At 52.6% G+C, this 23,246-nt stretch overlaps 2 protein-coding genes and 1 long non-coding RNA gene across 7 annotated transcripts in view; 1 reads left to right on the forward strand and 2 right to left on the reverse strand.

Moving 5' to 3' along the window:
• Nucleotides 1-3,990, reverse strand: part of Crybb3 (crystallin beta B3) — a 5,270-nt gene extending 1,280 nt beyond the window's left edge. Inside the window, exons 1-4 of the mRNA XM_031337435.1 lie at nt 3,831-3,990; nt 3,167-3,285; nt 1,330-1,462; nt 577-719 (exon numbers count right to left, since the gene is read on the reverse strand). Of these exons, the coding sequence (XP_031193295.1) occupies nt 577-719; nt 1,330-1,462; nt 3,167-3,285; nt 3,831-3,905 (470 nt within the window). The 5' untranslated portion in view covers nt 3,906-3,990. The remainder of the gene's footprint in view (nt 1-576; nt 720-1,329; nt 1,463-3,166; nt 3,286-3,830) is intronic.
• Nucleotides 1-14,277, forward strand: part of LOC116068192 — a 15,533-nt gene extending 1,256 nt beyond the window's left edge. Inside the window, exons 1-4 of one of the 2 annotated variants that reach the window (XR_004109483.1) lie at nt 7,477-7,697; nt 8,894-9,063; nt 12,108-12,291; nt 13,812-14,277. This is a non-coding gene — a long non-coding RNA (uncharacterized LOC116068192). Of the gene's footprint in view, nt 1-7,476; nt 7,698-8,893; nt 9,064-12,107; nt 12,292-13,811 lie in introns of those variants that run through there. The other variant, XR_004109482.1, reaches the window with a different exon arrangement.
• Nucleotides 8,650-23,246, reverse strand: part of Kiaa1671 (KIAA1671 ortholog) — a 137,675-nt gene continuing 123,078 nt past the window's right edge. For all 4 annotated transcript variants that reach the window (XM_031337431.1, XM_031337432.1, XM_031337434.1 and 1 more), the window contains 6 exons: nt 19,945-20,188; nt 17,966-18,140; nt 16,192-16,310; nt 15,531-15,673; nt 14,684-14,766; nt 8,650-12,973 (listed from right to left, as the gene is read on the reverse strand). In XM_031337431.1, coding sequence (XP_031193291.1) covers nt 14,688-14,766; nt 15,531-15,673; nt 16,192-16,310; nt 17,966-18,140; nt 19,945-20,188 — 760 coding nt within the window. In that variant the 3' untranslated portion in view covers nt 8,650-12,973; nt 14,684-14,687. The remainder of the gene's footprint in view (nt 12,974-14,683; nt 14,767-15,530; nt 15,674-16,191; nt 16,311-17,965; nt 18,141-19,944; nt 20,189-23,246) is intronic.

The following is a 23,246-nucleotide window of genomic DNA, read 5'->3' on the forward strand; positions in this document are numbered from 1 at the left end:
TTTTTTTGCTTGTTTGTTTGCTTTTTTCATTTTTCATTTCATAAAGAAAGACAGGAGAAGGAGAGAGGCAAAGTGAGATTAGAGAGAGAAGAGAGAGGGGGCAAAGAGATAAGGAGGAGAGAGAGAAAAAGAGAAGCAGAGGGAGAGAGACAGACACAGAGAGGGAGAGAGAAAGAAAGAGAGACACAGGGTTTATCATGCAGCCTGGCTGTCCTGAAACTCACTCTGCAGACCAGGCTGAACTTGGACTCCCAAAAATCCGCTTGCCTCTGCCTCCCAAGTGCTCTGCTTAAAGGCCATATACCAGCATGCCCTTGCTGCAGCTCTTGGGCTTTTGAGGCACGGCCTGACTCTGGAGCCCAGGCCTCTTTCAAACTCTCGATCCTCCTGCCTAGCCTCCCAGGTGCTAGGATCATGGATGGGCTATTACACCCTCCACCACACGGGCTTGGAGTGAGAATGGGTTCAGAAAGCTGACTTGTGTGTGGAGCTAGCAGCTAGCTGTGGCAAAGCTGGTGCTGAAGGAGCAGCTGCCAGAGGATGGAGCTAGAGCAGAGCGGGCTGGGATTCTCTTACGTCCCGTTGATGACTCGGATGCTGGCCACACGGTCCTGGAAACCATGGGCCCACAGGCTGGGCACATCATCATCTACGATCTCCATCTTGCGCCCACTGAAGGCTGGGTTCTCAAACAGGTGCAGTTTGTGGTCTGGGCCATCCTGAGGGCAAAGATCAAGGGTGAGTGGGGCCTCACACCCAGAACAGCAAGAATAGAGTCAGCCCAACTCTCAGCAGGAGAGAGGGACTCAAGGGACACCCCAGAGCTGAGCCAGACAGAAGAAGCGGGCTAGACAGATCTCTTTCCCCCAGTCATCACCACCAGAAAGGGCAACTGAGGCTCAGAGGGGACCACAAAGACTTAGGCTCTAGATGGCCTCTTCTAGGTTTACTATGGCATCATCTTCCTGGTATCCCTTCCCTGTCCAGACATTGGAAGGAGGGACTGTGGATTTTCTGAGTTTTCGAGTTCTGTGTTTCTTTGAACAGTATTGATCTGAGTTTGGATTATGAGGCTTCTCAGGTTAATTGGGTTACTACAAAGGGATCAAGGGTCATGTCCACTAGTTGAGGACAAATTCTCTGGTGTCCTTCCCCGTACCCACTCAGGATCCAGCTTCTTCTTGACCCATACCATTGTTGAAGTCAAAATCTGAGGCCTATCCAAGCAGAATCACAGTGGCAAAACTGAACCATGAGTACACACGTGCCCACACACTCACGTGTGCACACACACACACACACACTTGGATAGCAATAGCCCTGACTTACAATGTGCAAAGGCCGGAGGGACAAGAGAATGTCACTACGTCGGCTGCTGGACCAGGCATCCCAGCGAGGGTAGTCCCCCTTCTCCAGCACAAACTGCTCCCCACGAAAGGCCCTGCGCTCGAACGCCAGCCACCTGAGAGTGGGGGGAACAGGGTCACCTCTGGTGTGGCTGAGCAGGGACCCATATGCAGGGGAAACAACAGGAACCTCACACCTTTCCTGTCCTATCCCTAACCCAGTACAGACCCCTGTACCTGCTATTTGTTAGGGAGGCCCTGCCCTGTGTCTGCTGTTAGGGAGGCCCTGGGGACTCATTTGGTACCGATGCCCTGAGCCAGGAGTCCATCAAAGACATGTTGAGAATGCATGTGCACCAAGTTTGGGAAGAGGTTTCATAAAGTCCCTCACAAAAGATCCATGGGTGAGGGACTAGACTGCTAGCTCAGTGGTTAAGAGCATTGGCTGTTGTTACAAAGGACCAGGGTTCAAGTCCCAGCACACACATAGCAGATCATGACCATCTGAACTCCTGTTCTAGGGGATCTAGTGAGTCCTTCTGGCCACCATGGGTACTGCATGCACTTAGTGCAGAGGCATACATGCAGGCAAAACACATACGTAAAACAAAAATAAATAAAGCTTAAAAAACAAAAACAACGGGGCTGGTGAGATGGCTCAGCAGGTAAGAGCACCAATTGCTCTCCCGAAGGTCATGAGTTCATATCCCAGCAACCACATGGTGGCTCACAACCACTTGTAATGAGATCTGAGGCCCTCTTCTGGTGCATCTGAAGACAGCTGCAGTGTACTTGTAATAAATAAATAATAAATCTTTAAAAAAAAAAAACAAAACAAAACAAAACCAAAAACAACAACAACAAAAAAAACTGTATCTTCCCTGTCTAGGCACCACCCACCTCGTTTCCAGCACACTCTGAAATCCACAGCACTGTTTGTCCTCAGATGAGGAGACACAGCTGGCAGACATGCCTGAGAACACAAAGTCCCAGAGCTATCCGAGGCCAGAGCTCAATGCACAGCTCGGGCGGGACCTGCTGCTTGAGGGGAGGGCAGGGTCCGAACACCTAGGTTTTCTTGCCTCAGTTCCCTCCACTATGCCACTGATAGAAAGGGATATGGCTCTCGCAGGACAAGGATTCATGATATAACTCAAGTGAAGCTTTACAGAGTCATAATTCCTACAGTTACTTAACAGTAGGTCCTGTTTCTATTTATATGATATTTTTTTAAAAAAAAATATTTTTTTAAAAATAAAAACCTTTGTCCACGTGGATGTTTTGCTTGCATGTATGTCTGTGCACAAAATGTGTGCCTGGTACCTGCAGAGATTAAAGGATCTCAGGCACATGGGTGCTGGGAATTGAACCCAGGTCCTCTGCAAGAGTAAGTGTTCTCAATTGCTGAGCCATCTCTTCAGCCCCTATTTGCATAACTGTGAACAACTGGTGTTAACTTGATGTTTCACCTCTGAGCTGGGAGCCAGCTGGCCTTTCCTGTTCCTGTCATACACCACAGGACTCTAAAGCTTGTCGTTTTGTGTATGGGGAAACTGAGGCAAAGAAAGGCAAGGGCTGCCAGGCAGTGGTGGCGCATGCCTTTAATCCCAGCACTCGTGAGGCAGAGGCAGAGGCAGGTGTATTTCTGAGTTTGAGGCCAGCCTAGTCTACAGAGTGAGTTCCAGAACTATACAGAGAAACTCTGTCTCGAAAACAAAAAGAAAAAAAAAAAAAAAGGCAAGGGCCCAGGGCAGATCTGGGACTGGATTGGGCCTCAGATTGCAGGAGGCTGGGGCAGTGGGCGCTGGCCAGGTACTCACGGTCCAGACTCCACCTGGATGGAGCCCACCTTCTCCAGCAGGCTGTCAGTGAGGTTGGGACACTCAGCCGAGAGCTCACACCGCTTGCCTTGGAAGTTCTCTAACTCATACACCGTCACCTGGATGAACAGAGGTGAGAACCTCAGCCTCTGCAGGGCTCCAAAGTTCACATCCTTCTGCGGTTGCCCCCGCCTGCTTTCCCCCCACCCCACACCCCCACCCAGGTGAACCACACGGGTCTGCGCCGCACCCTCGTGGCCCCAGTGAGCAATTGCAATAATGCCAAGGGTCCAGCTGAAAATCACCAGGAGAGGCCTCAGAAAATTTCCTCAGAAATTTTGCCATCCAGGCCAGGTGTTCCCTCCAAAGCCTCAGCGTGGCTTGGAATGGAGAGAGTGAGCCATGTCACACTCCCCCCATCCGCCAGCCATGCTCTTGCCACCTGCTTTGTCGTGTGACAATTCTGGGGCCCAGGGACAGCAGGTATCACCTCCAATTTTTAAAAATGAAGCTGTCAGCACCCAGACACACCAAGCAACTCAAGCGAGGTCACACAGGAAAGGTGGAGCTTGAAGCCACAACCCCTGAAGCCTGGTGCCCTGGAGTTCCCCTGTGTCAGTGTGACCTCGGCCCTGGGCTCTAGATCCCATCAAGACCCAGGTACCTTGTAGCTGCCCCCAAGGCCTCCATGGCTCTTGCCAGCTGCAGCCTGCTCAGGTGCTCCGTGCTGCTCTGCCATCTCTCCTGGGACACTTCTGCCTCAAACTGGAGGAGAACCAGGTCACTAGCTGCAGCCAGCAAGATCAGGGACTGGTGGGACCAAAACCAGACAGCAAGTGAAGATCAAGATAGTCAACAAACACCTCCTGGACACCTGCTTTGGGCCATGCATCTGGGCCAGTCAGTGGGACTGGGGAATCCCAGAGGCCCAGGAATGCAAGATCAGTTTACCGAGAACACCGGGAAGAAAGGGCTTAAACTGGACAGCACTCCCCCACGCCCACCCCCACCCCACACAAATGCTCCCTGGACAGGGCTAGACATCTCTGTGGGCTCTCTGCAGCCTCAGTGCCCAGGACTGGATACCACAGCCAGGGTGAGCAGCAGATCCCAGAAGGCAGGAGGAACAGATAGACCAAGCGGCCGGGAAACGGGCCAGGTCCTTGGAAATCATCCCAGGCCGTGAAGCTGACTATCGGATGCTGACTGTGTTCTAGTAAGCATAGTGGACCCCGGGCAGTCTCTCTCAGCCTCAGGGGGCAGAGACATAGGACTCAGGCTCTGCAGACTTCTGCTCACCAGCATGGGTGTATAGGCATGCACACACATGCACTGTTCTGCACACACCTTGTCCCCAACCCTCGCCTCTCTTATGACTTGTCCTGACACATTGGTGTGAGGCCCAACATGCCTAGCAGCTTCTGGTGTGTATCTAACCAGCATCAGCAGGACACGGAGTTTGGCCCACCTCATGGGAACGCCCCAGGATATCTGATACGTCCCTTCCCTTTCTCGGAGCTGCCCACTCCTTAGTCCCCAGCCCACACCAACAGTTGAGGCCCAGCCTCATGCTCAGACCCTCAGACAATACAGTTCACCAGCTCCATCTGTGGCTGAGCCTAGTTGGCAGGCTTGGGTCCTGGAGATCACCTCCTACCCTCAAGTGAGCCTGGCACGGGCCATGCACACCCAGAGAGACCCAGGGATGCACCTTCCTCAACGGAGTGCATTTCCCCCCTGCCTCATCCAGTCCAGTACAAACCTGCCTCCAGGACCAGCTGTCCCCAGACTGGCGTGCCTCCAAGGCTGGCCTATTTATGGGCATGTTCTGTTGGCCCAGCACATTATGTATAGGCTGCTGAGATAGCACCCTGTCCACCCGATCCTGTCCGGACCATTTCACCCTAATGGCAAACCCGAAGAGGCCTCTAAGGCCAGTCACCTCCGGCGCAACTCTGATGACTTCCTGGGGGCTGATGGCCTTTGCTGGCTTTGTAGGATGCCTGCCAGACTACACAGGGGCCATGGGGCACAAATCCCTCCAGTGACCCCAATTCCCATTCTTTGGCTTCTAGATACCATCTTCCAACTAGAGTTCTCAGCATCCCCAGACAGTCTTCAGATCTTGAAAGCAAGGGGACTCCTGAATCCACATGCTAGGGAACCTGAGCTCTGAGGCAGATCACAACAAAAGTACTTTCTAAGTCCACTGTAAACCCATGCAGCCACTTCCAAAGGCTGTCAGGTCAGTGAAGACATGCTCCTCATGAGGGTGGCATGTACGAGTAACACCCACCGTTTGTAGACCTATTGTGGGAGGGTGATGTTGATCTGCTCCCCTCATCTTTAGGGGAGGAGCTTGGAGCTTTGGTTTCCATGTTAAGGACAATGAAGAGTGTGTTCAAAAGAGGCCAAGTCAGTTACTTGGGGTCATAAAGCTGTTTGCTGTAGGCTTAAATCCTCAAGTCAGACTACGACCGGACTTCGAATCCTTGGGGTACCATTTTACAGATCCCACAACTGAGGCGAGTCACTGAGTTCTCATGGTCATAGCTACAAATTGATTTGGGTTTTGATGTGTGAGTATGTATTGTGTATGTGGCTGAGTGAACCTGTGTGCACACAGACACCAGAAGAGGAGACTGGTGCCCCACTTTACTATGCTCTGCTGTATTCCCTTGAGACAGGGTCCCTCACTGAACTTGGAGCTAGACCCACAAGCATTCCCAGCAGTCCTCCTGTCTCCATCCCCAATCAGGGACACAAAGTTTCTCTGTGTAGCCCTGGCTGTCCTAGAACTCAATAGAAATGTCCTAGAAATCTATTCCACCATTCTTGTCCTAAAGAACCCTCATGAGCAAGCCATGGGGAGCAAGCCAGTAAGCAGCACCCCTCCATGGCCTCTGCATAGGCTCCTGCCCACAGTTTCCTGCCCTCACTGCTTTTGATGATAAACTGTTACAAGGAACTATGAGTGACCAACCCCCCCAACTTTTGCCCCAATTTCATTTTGATCCTGGTGTTTTATCATAGCAATAGTAACCCTAACTAAAACAGCCAAAATGAGTAGGCTACCAATTAGCATCTAAGGGGGTTAAAATTGATTGTCAACTTGACAGGATCTAGAATCACCCACAGCAGCCGCCTCTGAGCACACCTGTGAGGGATTCCCCAGATAAGGTTAACTGAAGTAGGAAATCCATTGCAAAGATTAGCTTTAAATTTAAGGGTGGCAAAACCTCAGCTCTCAATTGAGGGATCATGTACTCTGGGTTGCCCATGAGAACATGTGTGGGAACTGTCTTAATTAAATTAGTTGATGTGGTGGTTTGAATATGCTTGCCCCAAGGAGTGGCACTATTAGGAAATGCGGCAATGTTGGAGTAGGTATGACCTTGCTGGAGGAGGTGTGGCCTGTTGGAGTAGGTGTGGCCTTGTTGGAGTGGGTGTGGCACTGTTGGAGTAGGTATGACCTTGCTGGAGGAGGTGTGGCCCTGTTGGAATGGGTGTGGCAATGTTGGAGTGGGTGTGGCACTGTTGGAGTAGGTATGATCTTGTTGGAGGAGGTGTGGCAATGTTGGAGTGGGTGTGGCACTGTTGGAGTAGGTATGATCTTGTTGGAGGAGGTGTGGCAATGTTGGAGTGGGTGTGGCCTTGTTGGAGTGGGTGTGGCAATGTTGGAGTGGGTGTGGCACTGTTGGAGTAGGTATGACCTTGTTGGAGGAGGTGTGGCCCTGTTGGAGTGGGTGTGGCCTTGTTGGAGTGGGTGTGGCCTTGTTGGAGGAAGTGTGTCACTGTGCAAATCAGTGTTGAGGTCTTGTGTTCAGTCTCTGCCCAGTGTGGAAGAGAGCCTCTTCCTGGCTGCCTGCGGATCAAGATGTAGACCTCTCAGTTCCTCCAGCACCATGTCTGCCTGCACACTGCCATGATCGTAATGGACTGAACCTCTGAAACTGTAATCCAGCCCCAGTTAAATGTTTTACTTTATAAGAGTTGCCTTGATCACGGTGTCTCTTCAAAGCAATACAACCCTAAGACTTCTACTAAATGTGGGTGGTACCATTCCCTAGGCAGGGTGTCTTAAGCTGCTGAGGGTTGAGAGACTGAACTGAGCATGAACAAGCAAAGCTGTCTTCATCTCTCTCTGCTCTTGACTGTGACTGTGGGCAGCTGAAGTGCCGATGTTCCCGCTGATAGACTGACCCTGGGATTATAAGTCAAATATATCCTTTCTCTCCAAACTGCTCCATGTCAGTGTTTTATCACAGCAACAGAAACGAAACTAGGACTCCCACCTTTAAAATGGGCTGCCCAGTCAAGGGCATCTAAGGAACAAGCTTTTACATTTGCCTGCTTGCTGTTCTCAGCCACAGAGGCCACTGTTCCTCATCAGAACCCAACTTCTTCAGCCTTCTGACACAGACTGCAGACCAGTGGCTTTCCAGCAATCCTCCAGGCCTTTGGCTCCAGACAAGGACTACTTAGAAGGCCAAGCTTCATGGCTGAGCATTACCCATCCTCAACATCTCTGGTGTGGAGACACCTAATGTCAGGTTGCCTGGGTTACACTGTGAAATCCAACCTAATGAATGGCCTTTGAGTATACACCCATTCCACCATTCTTGTCCTAGAGAACCCTGAACATTCCTGAGTCTGTTATCTACTAACATCCCTGGATAGGCTGTTGATTAATTAACATGCCTGGATAGGCTGTTGATTGGAATCCCTGGCTAGTGCTCTAATTAGCCTTAATTAACTGTCAGCCTGAGACAACAGACTCCCATCTGAGAACGAGTCTCTTTTGAGGGGTTGTCCAGGTCAGGATGGGCATCTCCATAAGGATGTCTTGAGTATAAATTGATGTAAGAGGGCCCGGCTCACTGTGGGCAGGTGGTCCCAACTAGCTAAACCTGAGCCTGTAAACAAACCAGTCAAACCAGTAAGCAGCGACTCCCAAGGATTCAGCTTCAGATTTCAGATTCCTGCTTCAGTTCCTGCCTTGACATCCCTCGATTGAAGGCGACGGTGGGTGGAAGTGTTAGACAGACTTTTCTTCCCTTAAGCTCCTTTTGGGTATGGGGTTCATCACAGCAACAGAAAAAAAAAAAACCGAAACAGTTATTAACATCCCTAGCTAAGCTACTACTTACTTGGGTAAGCTGCTGTTGCATCTCTGGGTTGTCAATCAATTCCATCCCTGGGTAGGTTATTAACTAGCATCATTCAGTAAGCTTTTGTTTAACTTCCCTGAATAGGTTAGCACTTGCCATCCCTAGGTAGGTCATCAACTAGGCATCACTGGGTAAGCTGTTGATTAATTTCCCTGAGTAAGCTAGTGCTCTCATCCTGGATAGGTTATTGACTATCATTGCATAGGCTGTTGATTAGCACCCCTGGTCTTTATTCATCACTAGCCCTAGCAGCTCCTCCCTCCAAGGACCCAAGAGACCCCATTGCTTTCTTGTGGACACACAGCCTCAGAGTCACCATTGACAGGAAAGCTTTATTTACTACTTTTGGAGTCTGGGTGTGCCCCCTTTGCACATGCAGAGTTCACCCATTTAGTGCAGTCAGCCAGATTCCTGACTCGCTTGTCTGTGCCAGTAAACCTCTTACAGTGACAAAATATAAAAGAACAGGGGACATCCGGTCACTGTGAAGTCCCGGAAGCCCATTTGTTTTGACAGTAAAAATATAGTTTTGGTTTGTTTTTTGTTTTTTTAATAGATGAATTCTCAGTCACGCAGTTAGGTTCTTCCTGGGACTGGCTACAGTGCCCACCATCTGCCATCATTCAGAAGTCCTGCAGCTTGTGGACTGGTAAGGCAGCTGTCAGAATGTTGCAGACGGGATGCGCACCTTGCGAGTCCTTCCCCATTGCGATGCACATATCTCAGGTAGGACCCAGGGGAACAGTTAGGAAAATATATCCTATATTCACATATATAATTCCATTCTCCCACCCCAGCATACAAAGCATGTTGAGGAGGACTGTGATTATCCCAGAACAGAGTAAGAAGCAGTTCAGTACAAATACCTTCTGTAGATCAATATACAACCTCTGTGAGCCCCATATAACAGATTCTGTAAGGCGACAGGGGACAACATTTAAAAAGCAGATTGTCCTCTAGAGGATAACAGATTTTTAGCTGGCTCAATGCTGCCAGGGATTGTCACAGCACAGGTGACAAAAACAGCTGAAGGAGACTCTTGGGGGCGGGGTGTGGGGGGGTAAAGGATGCAGGCTATGAGGTGTCCTTCACTGTGGGAGCCACAGAGACAAGGGATACTCTGGGGTGTAATGAGGTGGTCACAGGATAGGGACAGGGACAGAGGAAGCCACATCCTCCTGCCATGGCTTCAGGCTTCTGGAATGTGACCCTCCCAAAACGTCAACAGAAGTCCTCTCTCACTGAGGGACCTGAGGCCAAGGCAAGCTCAGAGATGCAGAGGGGGCCCTGCTAGTCCCCTGGGGATTTGGAGATCCGCTCCCTGTTGACAGGTGGTGGGGCAAAGGCACATTTGGAGGGCACAGCATCTCTGTTGCCCAAATGATTTGCCAGGGCTGAATATCAAAAAAGGGGTGGGAGTGGCTTTTCACTTTTCAATCAAGCCTAGATCTAGGGTGTGATCTGCAGGCCCCAGGATACATGGCTGTAAAGCCAAAACTGACAGAGCAGCCATTACCCCCACACTGCCCCCACCCCACACACACCGGGACCAGCTGAGTTTCCTTTGGAAATCACATGAGTATTTTTCCAATCCCTGCCCAGCAGCTAAGTTGAGGACTTGGGTCTATTTCCAGCTCTTTGCTTTAGCAGTGGCTTCCTGGAGGTGGCTGTCTTGTAAAAGGAAAATGGGCATCTAGACAGAACCCTGTGCTGGCTCCCCTACCCTACAAACCCCTCTGATCCCATCTGTCCCTGCATCCAACCCAGGGGCGTGAGATACATGTGAGATACATTTTACACTAGGCCCCTACTCCCCAGGGCTACCTAGTTTCTCTGCTGGAGCTGAAGCACACCCGACAGCACCATGCCACACCATTTCACGGGGCTAAGGCCTCTGCCAGGGACTAGGCAGAAGAATGCCTATCTAGTGGATGGGAGGGATGGACCCAAAGGCCAGATGTCAAAATGCTGATGGGCAAAGAGGTGGTGATGGAGCCTATGTGAGACTCTGCAAACAGCCAGAGTCACCAGGAGGGAGGGATGGGGAAGAGGGATGCAGGTGCCCGAAGTACACACGCAATTAAGGCATTTTAGGTTGCTTTAAGGGGGGGGGGGCGGTCCTGGGGAGGCATCCAGCACACTACTTGGCCCCAGAACCTCACCTGGTTTTAAAAGAGGACTAAACAAGCCACTTGCTCATCTTGGCTAAGGATCCAAAGGGCCTCTGCTCGCTGGGCTGCATCGACTCTAAATAGGGGGACACAGCCAACTTGCAACAGGTCACTCTTGACCCCGTGAGACGCTACGATCGTGGGTTCTGGGGTGGGAAGATGGAGAAGCTTGCCCTGGCCAAAGCTGAGGTCCACATTCGGGTCTTCACAAGGAGTCAAGTTGATTCCTCATCAGGTGTGAGGGATTAGGTAATGAGACAAGGCAAGCTCATTTTGATTCTACAGTGCCTTCCGATACTTAGGAACACTTCCTGCTGTCTTGGACTTTATTTACACTAGGCTTCCTACTCCCCAGAAGAAAGGAGTCAAGACAAGTTAGACTCAAATCAAGAGCAGAACATTGCTTTGTTCTTCTGAGTGTGTTTTATAGCCCAGGCTGGCCTGCAGCTTTCTTATATAGCCAAGGATGTCCTCAGACTTCCAAGTTGCCCCCTCCTCCTATCTGCCAGGTGCTAGAATCACACTGAAGTGCACCCCCACATCTGCGTGATTAGATACATACTCCGTCCTCTCAACCCTACTCTCAGCTCTGCTCATGTGTTTGAAAAACATCCCTGGGGAGCTACTGGGTCAAAATTGAATTGCTGCAGAATACAAAATAGATCTTAAAAACAAAACAGAACAGGAAACAGGAACCATGGGGGCAGCTGCAGGGAGACTGAACCCTCTGATTTCAGAGCTGCATGCCCACTCACCACTAACTCAGTGAAGGAAGAGTGGGGTACAGGGTAAACAGACAATGGCTCCTGTCTGTAGCCAGAGCACAGGGTGGGGACTGCCGTCTCCTTGCTGCTGAGCACCTCAGTCCGCAGACACAGGTGACTGTCCTAACCCAAGACACCAAGCACAGCTATTCATTCCCACCACACCCTTCCAAAGGGAAACTAAGCAGAGAGGGCTGATGAGGAGGAGCAGGGGCAAGAGACAGAGGGGCAGCCATGGACAGGGGAGGCAGGTCTTGACACCATTTGCAAGAAACGAATGTACAGAGAGACTTCTGCCTCTGAGGATATCAGGGCAGCCGTGGGCACCAGTGCCAGGCAGGCATCCATCAGAACACCTGACCCAGGGTCCTCCACAGCCATAGACCACCTTGGAACTGCCAAGCATGCCACCAAGGCAAGGCTGGAAAAAGGTCTCTGGAAGCTGCCTGCCTGCTGTAGGCTGCGGGCCGCGGGCCTGGTGTGTCCCTGCTGCGGGCCGCGGGCCTGGTGTGTCCAGGGTGACAGCTGGTGGCTGGGGGAGGAGGGGTGCCTTCTGATGTCACCTTGAAGGCTTAAGAAAAGGAAACAAGACAGAGTAGGCATCAGGAATACAGAAGCTCTCGAGGCTCCCTGGAGCGAGCATGCAGGTGGCACTATGGAGGACACCGTAGACCTCGTTCATGGCCCAGCATCTGGCCTGGGGCTCCCACTACAGGGGCCTTTCAGTTAGAGCAACATCCACGTGGACCTTGATGATCACTCGGCCAAGTGGGTCATGGAAGGTGGGGTCGGGGCTGTGTCTGTTCCGAGTGACTCAGTTGTGTCTTCTCTCCAGCAGGACGTGGGTATTGAGAAAGAGTAGGTCCAGTATGTGAGTGGCCAGGGCACGGACAACTCCAACCAAGGTCTGTAATGCTTGAGACTGGGCGAAAAGGCCACCCACCCCACGGAGATCAGAGCAACCCAGAGGTGGACGAGGGCGAACGTTACAAGCTTTCATAGGCTTGGACAGCGATCAGGTAACCCGAGGCAACTGGACACTGCCTGCCTCTTCCTGCTGTCCCTGCTGGGACGTAAGCACTTGTTCAGGGAAAATTGGCTGCATTTATTGCTCTGTCCCCCTCTGAAGCAAACACGAAAGTGGAGAGACCCAGGCCAACTGTGCATGGGGCCTCACAGGAAGGAGAAGGATACGGACAGGATGGGGCAGGGCTGTGCTTATAAATCAGAATGTAGGTTTCTAGTGGGGAAAGAAGAGTTTGTCAAAAAAGGAAAAAAAAATCAAACCCAACCAGGGAGACACCAGTGTAATGCTTGGATGGTGACCTTGGATGGTGGCAAACCCAAGAGCCATTCAAGCTCGCTTGTCAAAGTCCTTCCCGAAGGGCTTCCAGGGGAGGAGCCCAGGAGCTGATTTCCCAGCCTAGGGAGCCTGGTGAGGTGTACACAGAGAGCAGGAAGGCCAACTGTCACACCAAAGACCAGGACACTTCTTTGAGAGCTGAAAGATCTTTCTGTGGACTGGAGCGAGTCCCAGGCAGAGTCTTCCCCTGGGGACCCTGATGTGGCTCAGCACAGTGTCTTCAGGGTGGAAAGGCCCAGGCACGTGAGCGTGGTGGTCAGGGAGAAGCGGGTGGCTTGGCCTCAGGTTCAGACCTCTGGTGGTTAAGGCTTGAGTTCATGGGTATAGTGATATCCTGTCTGCAGAGAAACAACAGACTTTGGTTAGCAGAGCCTGTGGCACGGTTCTCACCGTCAGTCAGGCCTTCCATCCTCGGCTGGGGTTCAGGTCGTGCCCTGGCGGTGCAAGTCCCACCTCTCCCCAGGAAGGGTTCCCGGGGGAAGATGGGGACTGACTGGGGCAAGCTGAGCAGAGAGGCAAGCATTCTGACCAGGAGCAATGAGCATCACCTCAGAGCCTCAATTTCCCTTCAGTGGTTTGCTGGTGAGACTGTTAGCACAGATTTCAAAACACCCCCAGAGGGCTCTGGACATGCGCCATAAAGCAAGAGATGTCTGGGGTGCACACAAGCGCAGGGCATGTGGGAACCGGAACACTATGTCCTGTGCCCACATGCTGAACTCCATTCCAGCCCCGTCCGACAATACAGAATAAACACAAGGCCCTGACCCCTCCACTACCACCCTGAAGCGGACCAGCCTGGGAATCTATCCATCAGGTGTCCACCCACATACATAATTATGTGACTGTGTACACATCTGTAACATCCGTGCAGTCAGACGCACGGTCTGCTGGGAATTATCTAGAGTGTGATGGACAGAGCCAGGTGAAGGAGTCCCATGAGGCATCTGCAGGGCACTGGTCTAGCATGAGGTTCCAAGCCCCAGGGCCCAAAAATAAAGCCCAGGACAGACCAAACAAAGCGGGGCCCACAGCAAACAGCCTATCCACTCAGGCTAGGCCCTGCTTTTTGGGGTTCAGGAAGTGGCTCTCTCCTGACCACACCCAGGTTAGCTATTACAGCATATGCCCCACACTCCTAAACCCAGGTTCAATCAATCTCTTTTATCTTCTCAGGCAGCCTGAGGACTCCATAGCCACAGGGGCATCGCTGACCCATGAAGAGAGCAGAGCTCACACCAATCTGAGCATGAGACTCCTACATAAACTCAGCCCTACCTACCCATCTGTGCCACCCCCAACACACACCTTCAGCCAAGCCCACTGTGATGAGCTCCCCCCACTGGATGTGCCTCTACTGAGCATGTGTAGATGTGTCAACATCGCCCAGCTAACAGCAGAATTGACAAGAAAGCAGGTATGCTGTCCTGGAGGTCAGAAGCCATCCAGGTGACTTAAAGGGCTGCCAGGAGGGCTCAGTGGGCTTGCTGTGCAAGCCTAGAGACCTGAGTTCAATCCCTGGGAGCCACTCGCCAGTGGGAGGAGAGAATTCACTACAGAATTGCCCTCTGTTTCTGCATTGTGGACATGTGCCCTTACACACCACATACTTATACAACGAATAAATGCAGTTTAGAGAAGAGAGGTGCTTTCAAGTACACGGGAGGATATAGGAGGGCTCCATGCAGACCCTAGGCCATTTCACACCCAGCACATTAGGGTCCTCAGATCTCGGTGTCAGTGAACTCTGTCTGGATCTCAGGTGGATGCCGAGAGTCCAACTATACAGTCTCGAATTGAATTTTAATTGCATGGTCTGTACATTAAGATTTCCCTATGCAAAACTTTGAAACTTCCCTGGCTAAGCTGGCCTTTGATGTCCCCACTTTCCAAAGGTCTTGAAGGCGGCAGGAAGGTCAGGATCATGGGCTCAGAGCCCTGGCTACCCTATACCCTTTGCCGGATTCTTTCACCTCTGGTCCATTTGGGAAACCTCCTCCCCTCCAGAGCCCCCCAGGTCCTCTGTGCCTCAGCATGGCCTGTCTTACCTGGTCAAGCTTGATTCTCATACAGGCTCTGCCTCTTCTTGGACTTAAGTTCCTTTAACCACTGGGGTGAGCATTCCTCTGACCTGAAACCACAGAGCTGGTGTGAGCTGATCAAGGTCACGGAGTCACCAAGCCGATTTTACAAACGAGGAAAGTGAACCACAGAACAGTCATGTGATCTTCCCAGGTCTGCTCACACCTCACAGCATGACCACTGTCGGCTCTGGCCTGAGAGCTGAGGCCAGGCTGCATAGAATCAGCCTGGTCGGGATGGGGCAGCTGCCTCCTCCCTGAAGGTCAGCCAACCAGTGAGGCCTCCTGACTCTCCTAAGTCAAAGTGCTTCCCAAACATAAGAAGTGGCACACTGCCTCAGTTTCCATCTGTGTGCAGAGGGCTGTGCCGGGCAGGGGTTCTTGGAAACACAGCCTAGAATTCTGGGTCAGGAGGGAGAGGGGGGAGGAGAGAGGCTTCTGGTTCCTGTCATCCCCCCGGTCAGACTGCAGAATACACCTGAAGGGAAAACACCAATTGCTATCTAAAAACCCTGGCATGCACCACACAGCACACACCACGCAGCACCCAGCATGCACCACGCAGCACACACCACGCAGCACCCAGCATGCACCACGCAGCACGAACCATGCAGCACACAGCACGCACCACATAGCACCCAGCATACACCACGAACCATGCAGCACACAGCACATACCACACACCACGCAGCATGTACCACACAGCACACACCACGCAGCACCCAGCATACACCACGCAGCACTCACCACACAGCACATACCACACTGCAGCATCCTAACCATGGGCAGGAAGTGTCCTCATCCCCATCCTTACCTCTCCTCTTTCTCTGTGCTGGAAGGAAGCACCCGACTGCCCAGCATCCCGGGCTGGAAGGGCGACTTAGGGCTCTTGGGCTGGGGTGTCCAGCTGAGAGACTCTCCAGGACTGTCTACTTCCGGCCTCTTGGGCAGCTGAGCCTGGGGAGAGAAGGTGGCCGAGTGTCACTGTCTCCTGTCCGGGGACAAACCCCATCTAGCCGTGTTCCCACAGCAATGCCTCATGAGGTTGTCCAAGCCAGAAGTGAGGGGTGAGAGCCCGACAGTCTCCTCAGAGTGGAGGCCCCAGCAAACTCACTCGGGGAATCTGAACAACAACGCAGAGCGACACTAGAGTCCACAGGCACATGGCAGGGGTGACTGGGAACTTAAGACAGTGTGAGCAGGAGTCCCCTGGGAGAAGCTAGACATAATGTCACATGCCTGCCATTCGAGCATTCAGGTGGCAGATGGAGGCAGAGGATGTTAAACAGATGAGCAATCAGAAGAAGTGGGAGGCTGGCTGAATATGACCGATAGACGGGAAGGGAAGGAGGCCGAATAATGGATGGGTGGATGGAGCAAGAGGAAGAAAAGGCACTGCTTGGAGTGGACAGACAGAAGGGCGGGTGGGCAGGAAGGAGCAGATGCATGCCACTTGCTCTTGGGAAGCCTGGTACCTTCAGTACAGCTGGGTCCATGCCTGGGAACACGGGCATCCTCTGCGGGTGGCCGCCAGGGGTCCTCTCCATCCTGGGCGGCTCTTCATCCGATTCATCCCTCCTGGGCGACTTCTCTTCTATTAAGAGAAGCACTCGAAGTCACTGGCAGCCCCTCCCACACCCCTGCACATAGACATAGACACTCCTAGCTCACTTTGGGCCTAAGCAATTGGGCATGAGCCCTGGGGACTTCTTCCTGCTCACTCTCTTCGTCAAACTCTGCCACCCGCTGGAAATCAGTGGCCACAGGCAGATGCCCTCTGGGGCAGGGCATCGGCTGACCCTCTGGCTCCTGCCACCTTTGGAAGAATAATAGGTCATCCTTGACAGAGGTAGAACAGGTGGGGCAGAACGTCCCACCAACAGGGGGCGATGTGGAGCGCTCCAGAGTCTCTTCAAAGCATCCCCCCTAGTCAGGGGGCTGGGTCAGGGGCTTCTTGCTGATGGGTTGCTAGGTAAGGAGTTTCTAAGAACTGGTCATTGGTGGAGCACAGCGCATCCTCTGGAGCCTCAGGCCAAACTGGACACTGGGCATGTTCAGAAAGGTTGGCTCCAGCCTTTCATATCTCCGGGCATATGTTCAGGGCTATGAAAGCCACAGGTTCTGATACCGGGTCCCTGGGAGGGAAATATGGGTGCACCGTCACTGCATTTGCTCCAAGGTGGGTTGGCATGGTTCTGGCCCAACACACACTTATGTATTGAGTCTGTGTGTATGTGTTCATGTGTGTGTACCCGTGTGTATACACAGGCCATGATGCTGGGCATCTACATCAATCTCCCCTTGCTTTATTTTATGAGGCAGTCTCTCACTGGACCTGGAGATTACCAGTTTGGCTAGAAGAGCTAGCCAGCAACCCTCAGGAATCAGTTTGTCTCAGCTCACTCTAGGCTGAGGCTACAGGTGTACGTGGGTGTTGGGGATTTGAACTCAGGTCCCGGTACTTGTGAAACAAGCACTTTACACATCCTCCCAGCCCCCTTCTCCTCCCCACACACTTCACTTTGCTAGCATGGATGAACAATGAGAAGCAAGGACCCAAGCCCAAGGACTTGTTTAGGCATCTGACCAGAGGCTGCACCATGCTAATGTCTACCCTGTAGACCAGGCTGGTCCCAAACTCAGAGATCAGCCAGCCTCTACCTCTTAAGCTCTGGGGTTCAAAGTGTGTGACATCATACCCGGCTCTTTGGGGTTGTTTTGCTTTGTTTTTAAGAAATAAGAGAGTCATGGGTTGGAGAGATGGCTCAGTTGTTAGGAGCACTGGCTACTCTTCCAGAGGTCCTGAGTTCAATTCCCAGCAACCACAGGGTGGCTCATAACCATCTGTAATAGGGTCTGATGCCCTCTTCTGGTGTGTCTGAAGACAGGTACAGTGTACTCATATACATAAAATAAATACATAGATCTTTAAAAAAAGAAAAGGAAAGTCACATTATATAGTCACAGTTGGCCTGGAACTCACTCTGTAGGCCAGGCTGGCTTTGCATCATGAAGAACTCGCTTCTGTCCCAAACTCCTGGGATGACAAATGGGCACTGCCCACCAACACATGGATTCAGAACACATTCAAGACCCAGCTTACACCAAGTTCTACAGGACGCAAAGTTACAGCTTCCTGGGTGACTGTGTCCCAAACCCTCTAAGGCTGGGCTCTTCTTCCCAGGGTTTATCATATAGCCTTCCTGCTCAGTGCAGAATGCAGGTCAGACTCATGATGCACCAGCATACCTGTGGAGTCCTTGAACATCCACGTGCTGTGTGATTCCTCCTCCAAAGGAGACCGGCTCTCAGACTCGCTGAACTGGCTGCGCCGGAGCGTGTGGGAGATGGGCGCCCGGCGACGGCTTCGCTTACTCAGCTGCACCCGGGTCTTGAGGGCACTGGAGTCGAGGACTGAGGTTTGCTTTGGGGGTAGCGAGGAGGAGGCAGGAAGGAAAGAAACTGTAAGTGGAGGGTACCAGGTGTGTAGCCTGGTTCATATGGGGTGTTCTTGGGGGCCCACGGGGTCCACGTGTCAAGCTCTAACGGCACCCTCGATGCTGTGAGCCTCAGCTTCCCCATGGAAGCCATGCAGGCAGTGCCCTAGAATGCAAGTGGGCAAACGGGACACAGCCTGTGATGTCACACAGATGCAGGCACACACATAGACGGGGGCTCAATATGTTTTCTGCCTGTCTGATGAGTAGCCGAGCGCATTCTCTCATTCTTTATAACAACCATATTCATGGAGTCCCTGAGGTATTCACTGTGCCCCCCCCATGATAATCCACGGTGCAAGTGGGAGGGGAGGGATCACATACAGAGCACCACTAAAGGAGTACCTTCCATGTCCACAGCGCCACCCTGGGACATCTCCAAATGGTCCCCACTGGACACCCAAGTCATTGTGGCATCCCACATATGCCTCAGTTTACCCCATACTTAGGGCCATCAGCATATGGGCAGACTTGGCAGCCATGTCAACCTGCTAATCCAAAAGACAGGCAGGGGATATCACCCCACCCCCACCCTGGGTATCAGTCTGGACCTAGGATGGAGCCAGCTATGGGGAACCCAGGGCTGTTGCTTCCACTGCTGCTTATAAGAGCACAACAGGAAGTGCTCAGAGTTCTAAAAGGAATGTCCAGGGAGACCTCTGTGTCATGTGACCCATACCATGCGCACACATGAGCTGCAGCAAGGCCCAGCAGCAGTGAGAGCTCAGTGCATGGTTGCTGAGAGAGAATAACGGATTACCTACTAAAATCCTTACAATACCCAGAAACATGGGTGCCATGCCTGCTAATATGTCGCAGGTCCTCGAAAGCTGATCTTGGCTCTTTCTGTCTACACTCTTGTCTAGAGGTTACACAGGAAAGACCTTGCTGTGTGTAGACTGTGAGTCTCCTTGGAGGCCCATTAGGGGCCCCTCAAGGGCATTGGGAGTATTAGTTACCCAAGAGTAAGGGCAGGGGCTTGACTATCAGGAGTGAAGGTCCCTTGGAGGCTCTATCAATGATCCCTTATCCTCCATTTTCCTTGTATACTCTGGTGACAGTCCCTATCTTCCATCCTTCTTGTAGGCTACAGGGATGATCCCATCCTGCATCCTCCAGGAACTTATGGTTTCTGGAGCAGGGTCGGGTTCAGTCCTGTTCCTGAAAAGACCAGAGCAGAACACCGTGCATCCCGGGCCCCTGAGGGATGACTGTGCCGTGGGACCTAGGCAAGCTCAGCGCAGGCCCAAGAGGAGGGTCCATGCCTTGAATGGCTGCCACAGAGAGTCCTTCATGCCTGCTGAGTAAGAACCTGGAAAGGCTGTTCTGTGTTTGCTCTAGGCAGGGCCTGGGCTGTGCTCAGCCAGCCTAGTGGCAAACCACAGGCAGACCTGTGAGGAGCGCTCACAGCATGCTGTACCTTGGACACGCGCGATCACCTCTGAGGCCATGGAGCTGGATGTGCGGGTTACTAGTAAGAAAGCTGAGCATCGGAGAGATGAAGGCATTTGCCCCAAGGTGCATAGCTAGTAAGGGGTGTCCTATGCTACAGGAGGGTCCACATCAAAGGCTCTGTCCTGTGCTCACTGCAGGGGCTCCTGGCCTACAGAGCCTGTCCCGGGGGGGAGGGGTGGGGGGGAGGGGGAGAGGTGCCGATCCCACCCAGGCCGAAGCTTCCTTTTAGTAAATGCCTGTTTCCGGCCCAGCCACCTCCACTGGCTGCAGGCTTACATGGATGAAGGAGAAATCATCCTCCCCCTCTGCAGGACATGCGTCTGATGGAGGTGGCCCCTCTGGGCCATCTGTGGACTCCAGCTCGGAACTGGAGCGGTCCACGCTGGAGCTGCGCCGGTCCCTGGAGCTGTCATGCTGTTCCACTGATGTGGACTCGGTGTATGAGGACAAGTGACTTCCTGGAGGCTGCCTTCCCTCAGACGCCGCACTGCTGTCGGGAGACGGAGACTCGGGGCCGAAACTGCAAGGAAAGAAGGAAGACGGCAGAGATCACCGGGGGTCCTGGAACACCAAACGCCAAGCGCATGAGCACGCGGCTCCGAGTTCAGGCTCTGACAGCAGCGGGGCTTCCTGGAAGATCCCCCTCCTGGCAACAACAGCTAGGGGTCCGTTGTCCCATGAGACACTGCTCAGGTCCAGAACATGAATGCTCCTCAGACTCCAGAGACTGTTCACCGCCCAACACATGAGCTGCTGGGCGAAGGTTGCAAAGGAGAGCCAAGATCCAACCCAGAGTGATGGCGGCACATCCGGAATCTCCACAGGAGAAGGCAGAAGCAGGAGGGTCAGGGGATGGAGGCCAACCTGGGCTATACAGCAACTACTGTCCACAGAAACACACACACAGAGGAGAGAGAGAGACAGAGACAGAGAGACAGAGACAGACAGAGAATGATGAATGGATGAGAGGCCGTACAGGCCGTGGGGAGGTGTGTGGTGAATTTCAAGGCTCTGATGAGAAGGCTCTGAGGCATCAGGTGCCTCAGACCTCAAGTCCTTCCATGTGGGGACCTGCTGGGACTCATCAGTCCACTTCTATCACCAACCTTGAGGACCTTTCTAAAGATAAAACCCACTTCCCCCGCTCTGTGCACTCCTTGATGACCTGCACACCTGACACAATGCAGGGTCCCACGTGGGCAGCTCATGCTGCATTTCCACTGGGTGATGGTGAGGCAGGGCAGAAGGTCCCTAATAACCAGCAGAGAAGACTGGGCCTTGGGCCTCCCGATTCAGATCAACAGCTGCCTCACTCATTCAGCCAGCCAGCCAGCCAGCCAGCCAGTCAGTCAGTCAGTGAGTCACCCAGCCAGCCAGTGAGTTACTGTCATCCATCCATCCATCCATCCATCCATCCATCCATCCAGTCACCCAGTGAGTCAGTCACCCAGTCAGCCATTGAGCTACTCAGTCAACCAACCAGCCATTAATTCATTCATTCACTCATTCAGCCAGTCTCTCATTCAGTAACCCAGCCAGTCACCCAGTCAGTGAGTCAGGCATTCAGTCACCCACTCAGTCAGTCAGTCACCCAGTCAGCCAGTGAGTCAGTCAGCCATTCATTCATTCATTCATTCATTCATTCATTCAGATACCCAGTCAGTGAGTCAGTCTGTCAGTTAGTCAGTCAGTCTAGTCAGTCACACTTTCACTCCCTCACCCATGCATTCGGTCCCTCTCTCCCTTCAGCCATTCACTTTCTCACTCGGTTACTTGCTCACTCACTCATTCAGCCAGTCACTTACTAGCTCAATCTCTCAGTACCTCTCCCTCACACACTCAGTCCCCCCTCCTTTAGAGACTCAGTCCTCCCTCCTTTAGAGACTCAGTCCTCCCTCCTTTACAGACTCAGTCCTCCCTCCTTTACAGACTCAGTCCTCCCTCCTTTAGAGACTCAGTCCCTCTCCCTTACACACTCAGTCCCCCCTCCTTTAGAGACTCAGTCCTCCCTCCTTTAGAGACTCAGTCCTCCCTCCTTTACAGACTCAGTCCTCTCTCCTTTACAGACTCAGTCCCCCCTCCTTTACAGACTCAGTCCCCCCTCCTTTACAGACTCAGTCCTCCCTCCTTTACAGACTCAGTCCTCCCTCCCTCACACACTCAGTGGAGACATGAGTACTTTCTCTTCCAGCCACCATGTGGAAAATGGCATCTTGAGTGGATCTGGGGTACCACCCAGGTCACTAGGACCACTGCCGATGGCAACATGGTAGCTACAACTTCTCCTCATACACCTAAAGAACTCGGAGCTGAGACAGTGCTGCACAGGAGGGCTCACCTGACACCCCTGGGGCAGAACCCTCAATCCTGGAGTGCTAGTCTGTTTCCCAACTCCAAGAGGCTCATGGTTAGGGTATGAGGGTCTTCACCAGGAAGAGGGCAAACCCAGAGGCTGAAGAAGTACCCGCCTCCAGGCAGCAGAGGGCACCACTGTCCAAGGCAAGAGAGCCGAGTCCCAGGAAGCTGCAGTTCCGCTGGAGGACAGCAGGGGGCACCTGCCACCAGAAGCGCCATGGTCTCAACTCTTGAGACAGAAGCTGTGGGAATGGGAGTCCTGCAGGGACTCAGGGTCCTTTTAGAAACAGACACGGACAACCAGACAGTTGGGAGCTCCCACAGGGATGCTTACAAACACTGGAGGAAGCTCACTACATACATAAATCACAGGTTAGGAGCAGTGGGAGAGAAGGGGGCCCGGGTATAAGCCCAGCTCACTCAGCCACTGATAGAGTGTTCTTTATACTCTGATCCCTGCCTCTCTCTGAGCCTCAGTTTCCCAGCCTGGCATGATATCCACAGATCACAGGGCTACTCAGTCAGGCATGACCGGAACCTGCAGCAGATGCCAGACACCTGTGTTTTCTGTGGAAGAGGAAGGTGGCCGTGGGGGAGATTCATCTCATCAAACGTGTGCCCCCATGAGGGAGGGGTGGGTTCTCTACCCGCTCTGGTCTGCAGTTCCCAAAAGCTGCCCCTGGAGTTCCTTCTCAGCTAGGCAGAAGAGGGTCCTTCGAGCCACACACATGCTCACTACTTATAGAATGGTGTGTGGACCATGAATCATCAGGTATGTATGTGTGTGTGTGTGTGTGTGTGTGTGTGTGTGTGCTCCCTCACACACTCACTCACACACTCACTTACACACACACACACACACACACACCTGACAAATGCAGCTGTGAACCTGGGGCCCACAGCGGATCTTTGCTTTTACACTTTGACGTTGGTTGTTACTGTTTATTGTGCATGATTGTTTCCTGGGCTTGGGGTGGACCCAGGGCTGCTGTCTGTCCATCTTTGGAGTGTTTACATAGTACAAAAACACACCAGACACAGAGCTTACCATGAGTGACACACATTGCAGCGCTGTGCAGGCGGCCCCAGAGGCTCATGGGAGGGACCAGGCTTTGACACTGTAATATGATACTGGTGTCTACAAATGTTTTACGGCACTCGTGGTGCAGGCCTCAGATGCACCTGGGGAACCTTGGGTTTGATGAGCCTCAGAATGTTCTGCT

The sequence above is a fragment of the Mastomys coucha genome, unplaced genomic scaffold (genome assembly GCF_008632895.1).
Source record: "Mastomys coucha isolate ucsf_1 unplaced genomic scaffold, UCSF_Mcou_1 pScaffold22, whole genome shotgun sequence".
Lineage (NCBI taxonomy): Eukaryota > Metazoa > Chordata > Mammalia > Rodentia > Muridae > Mastomys > Mastomys coucha.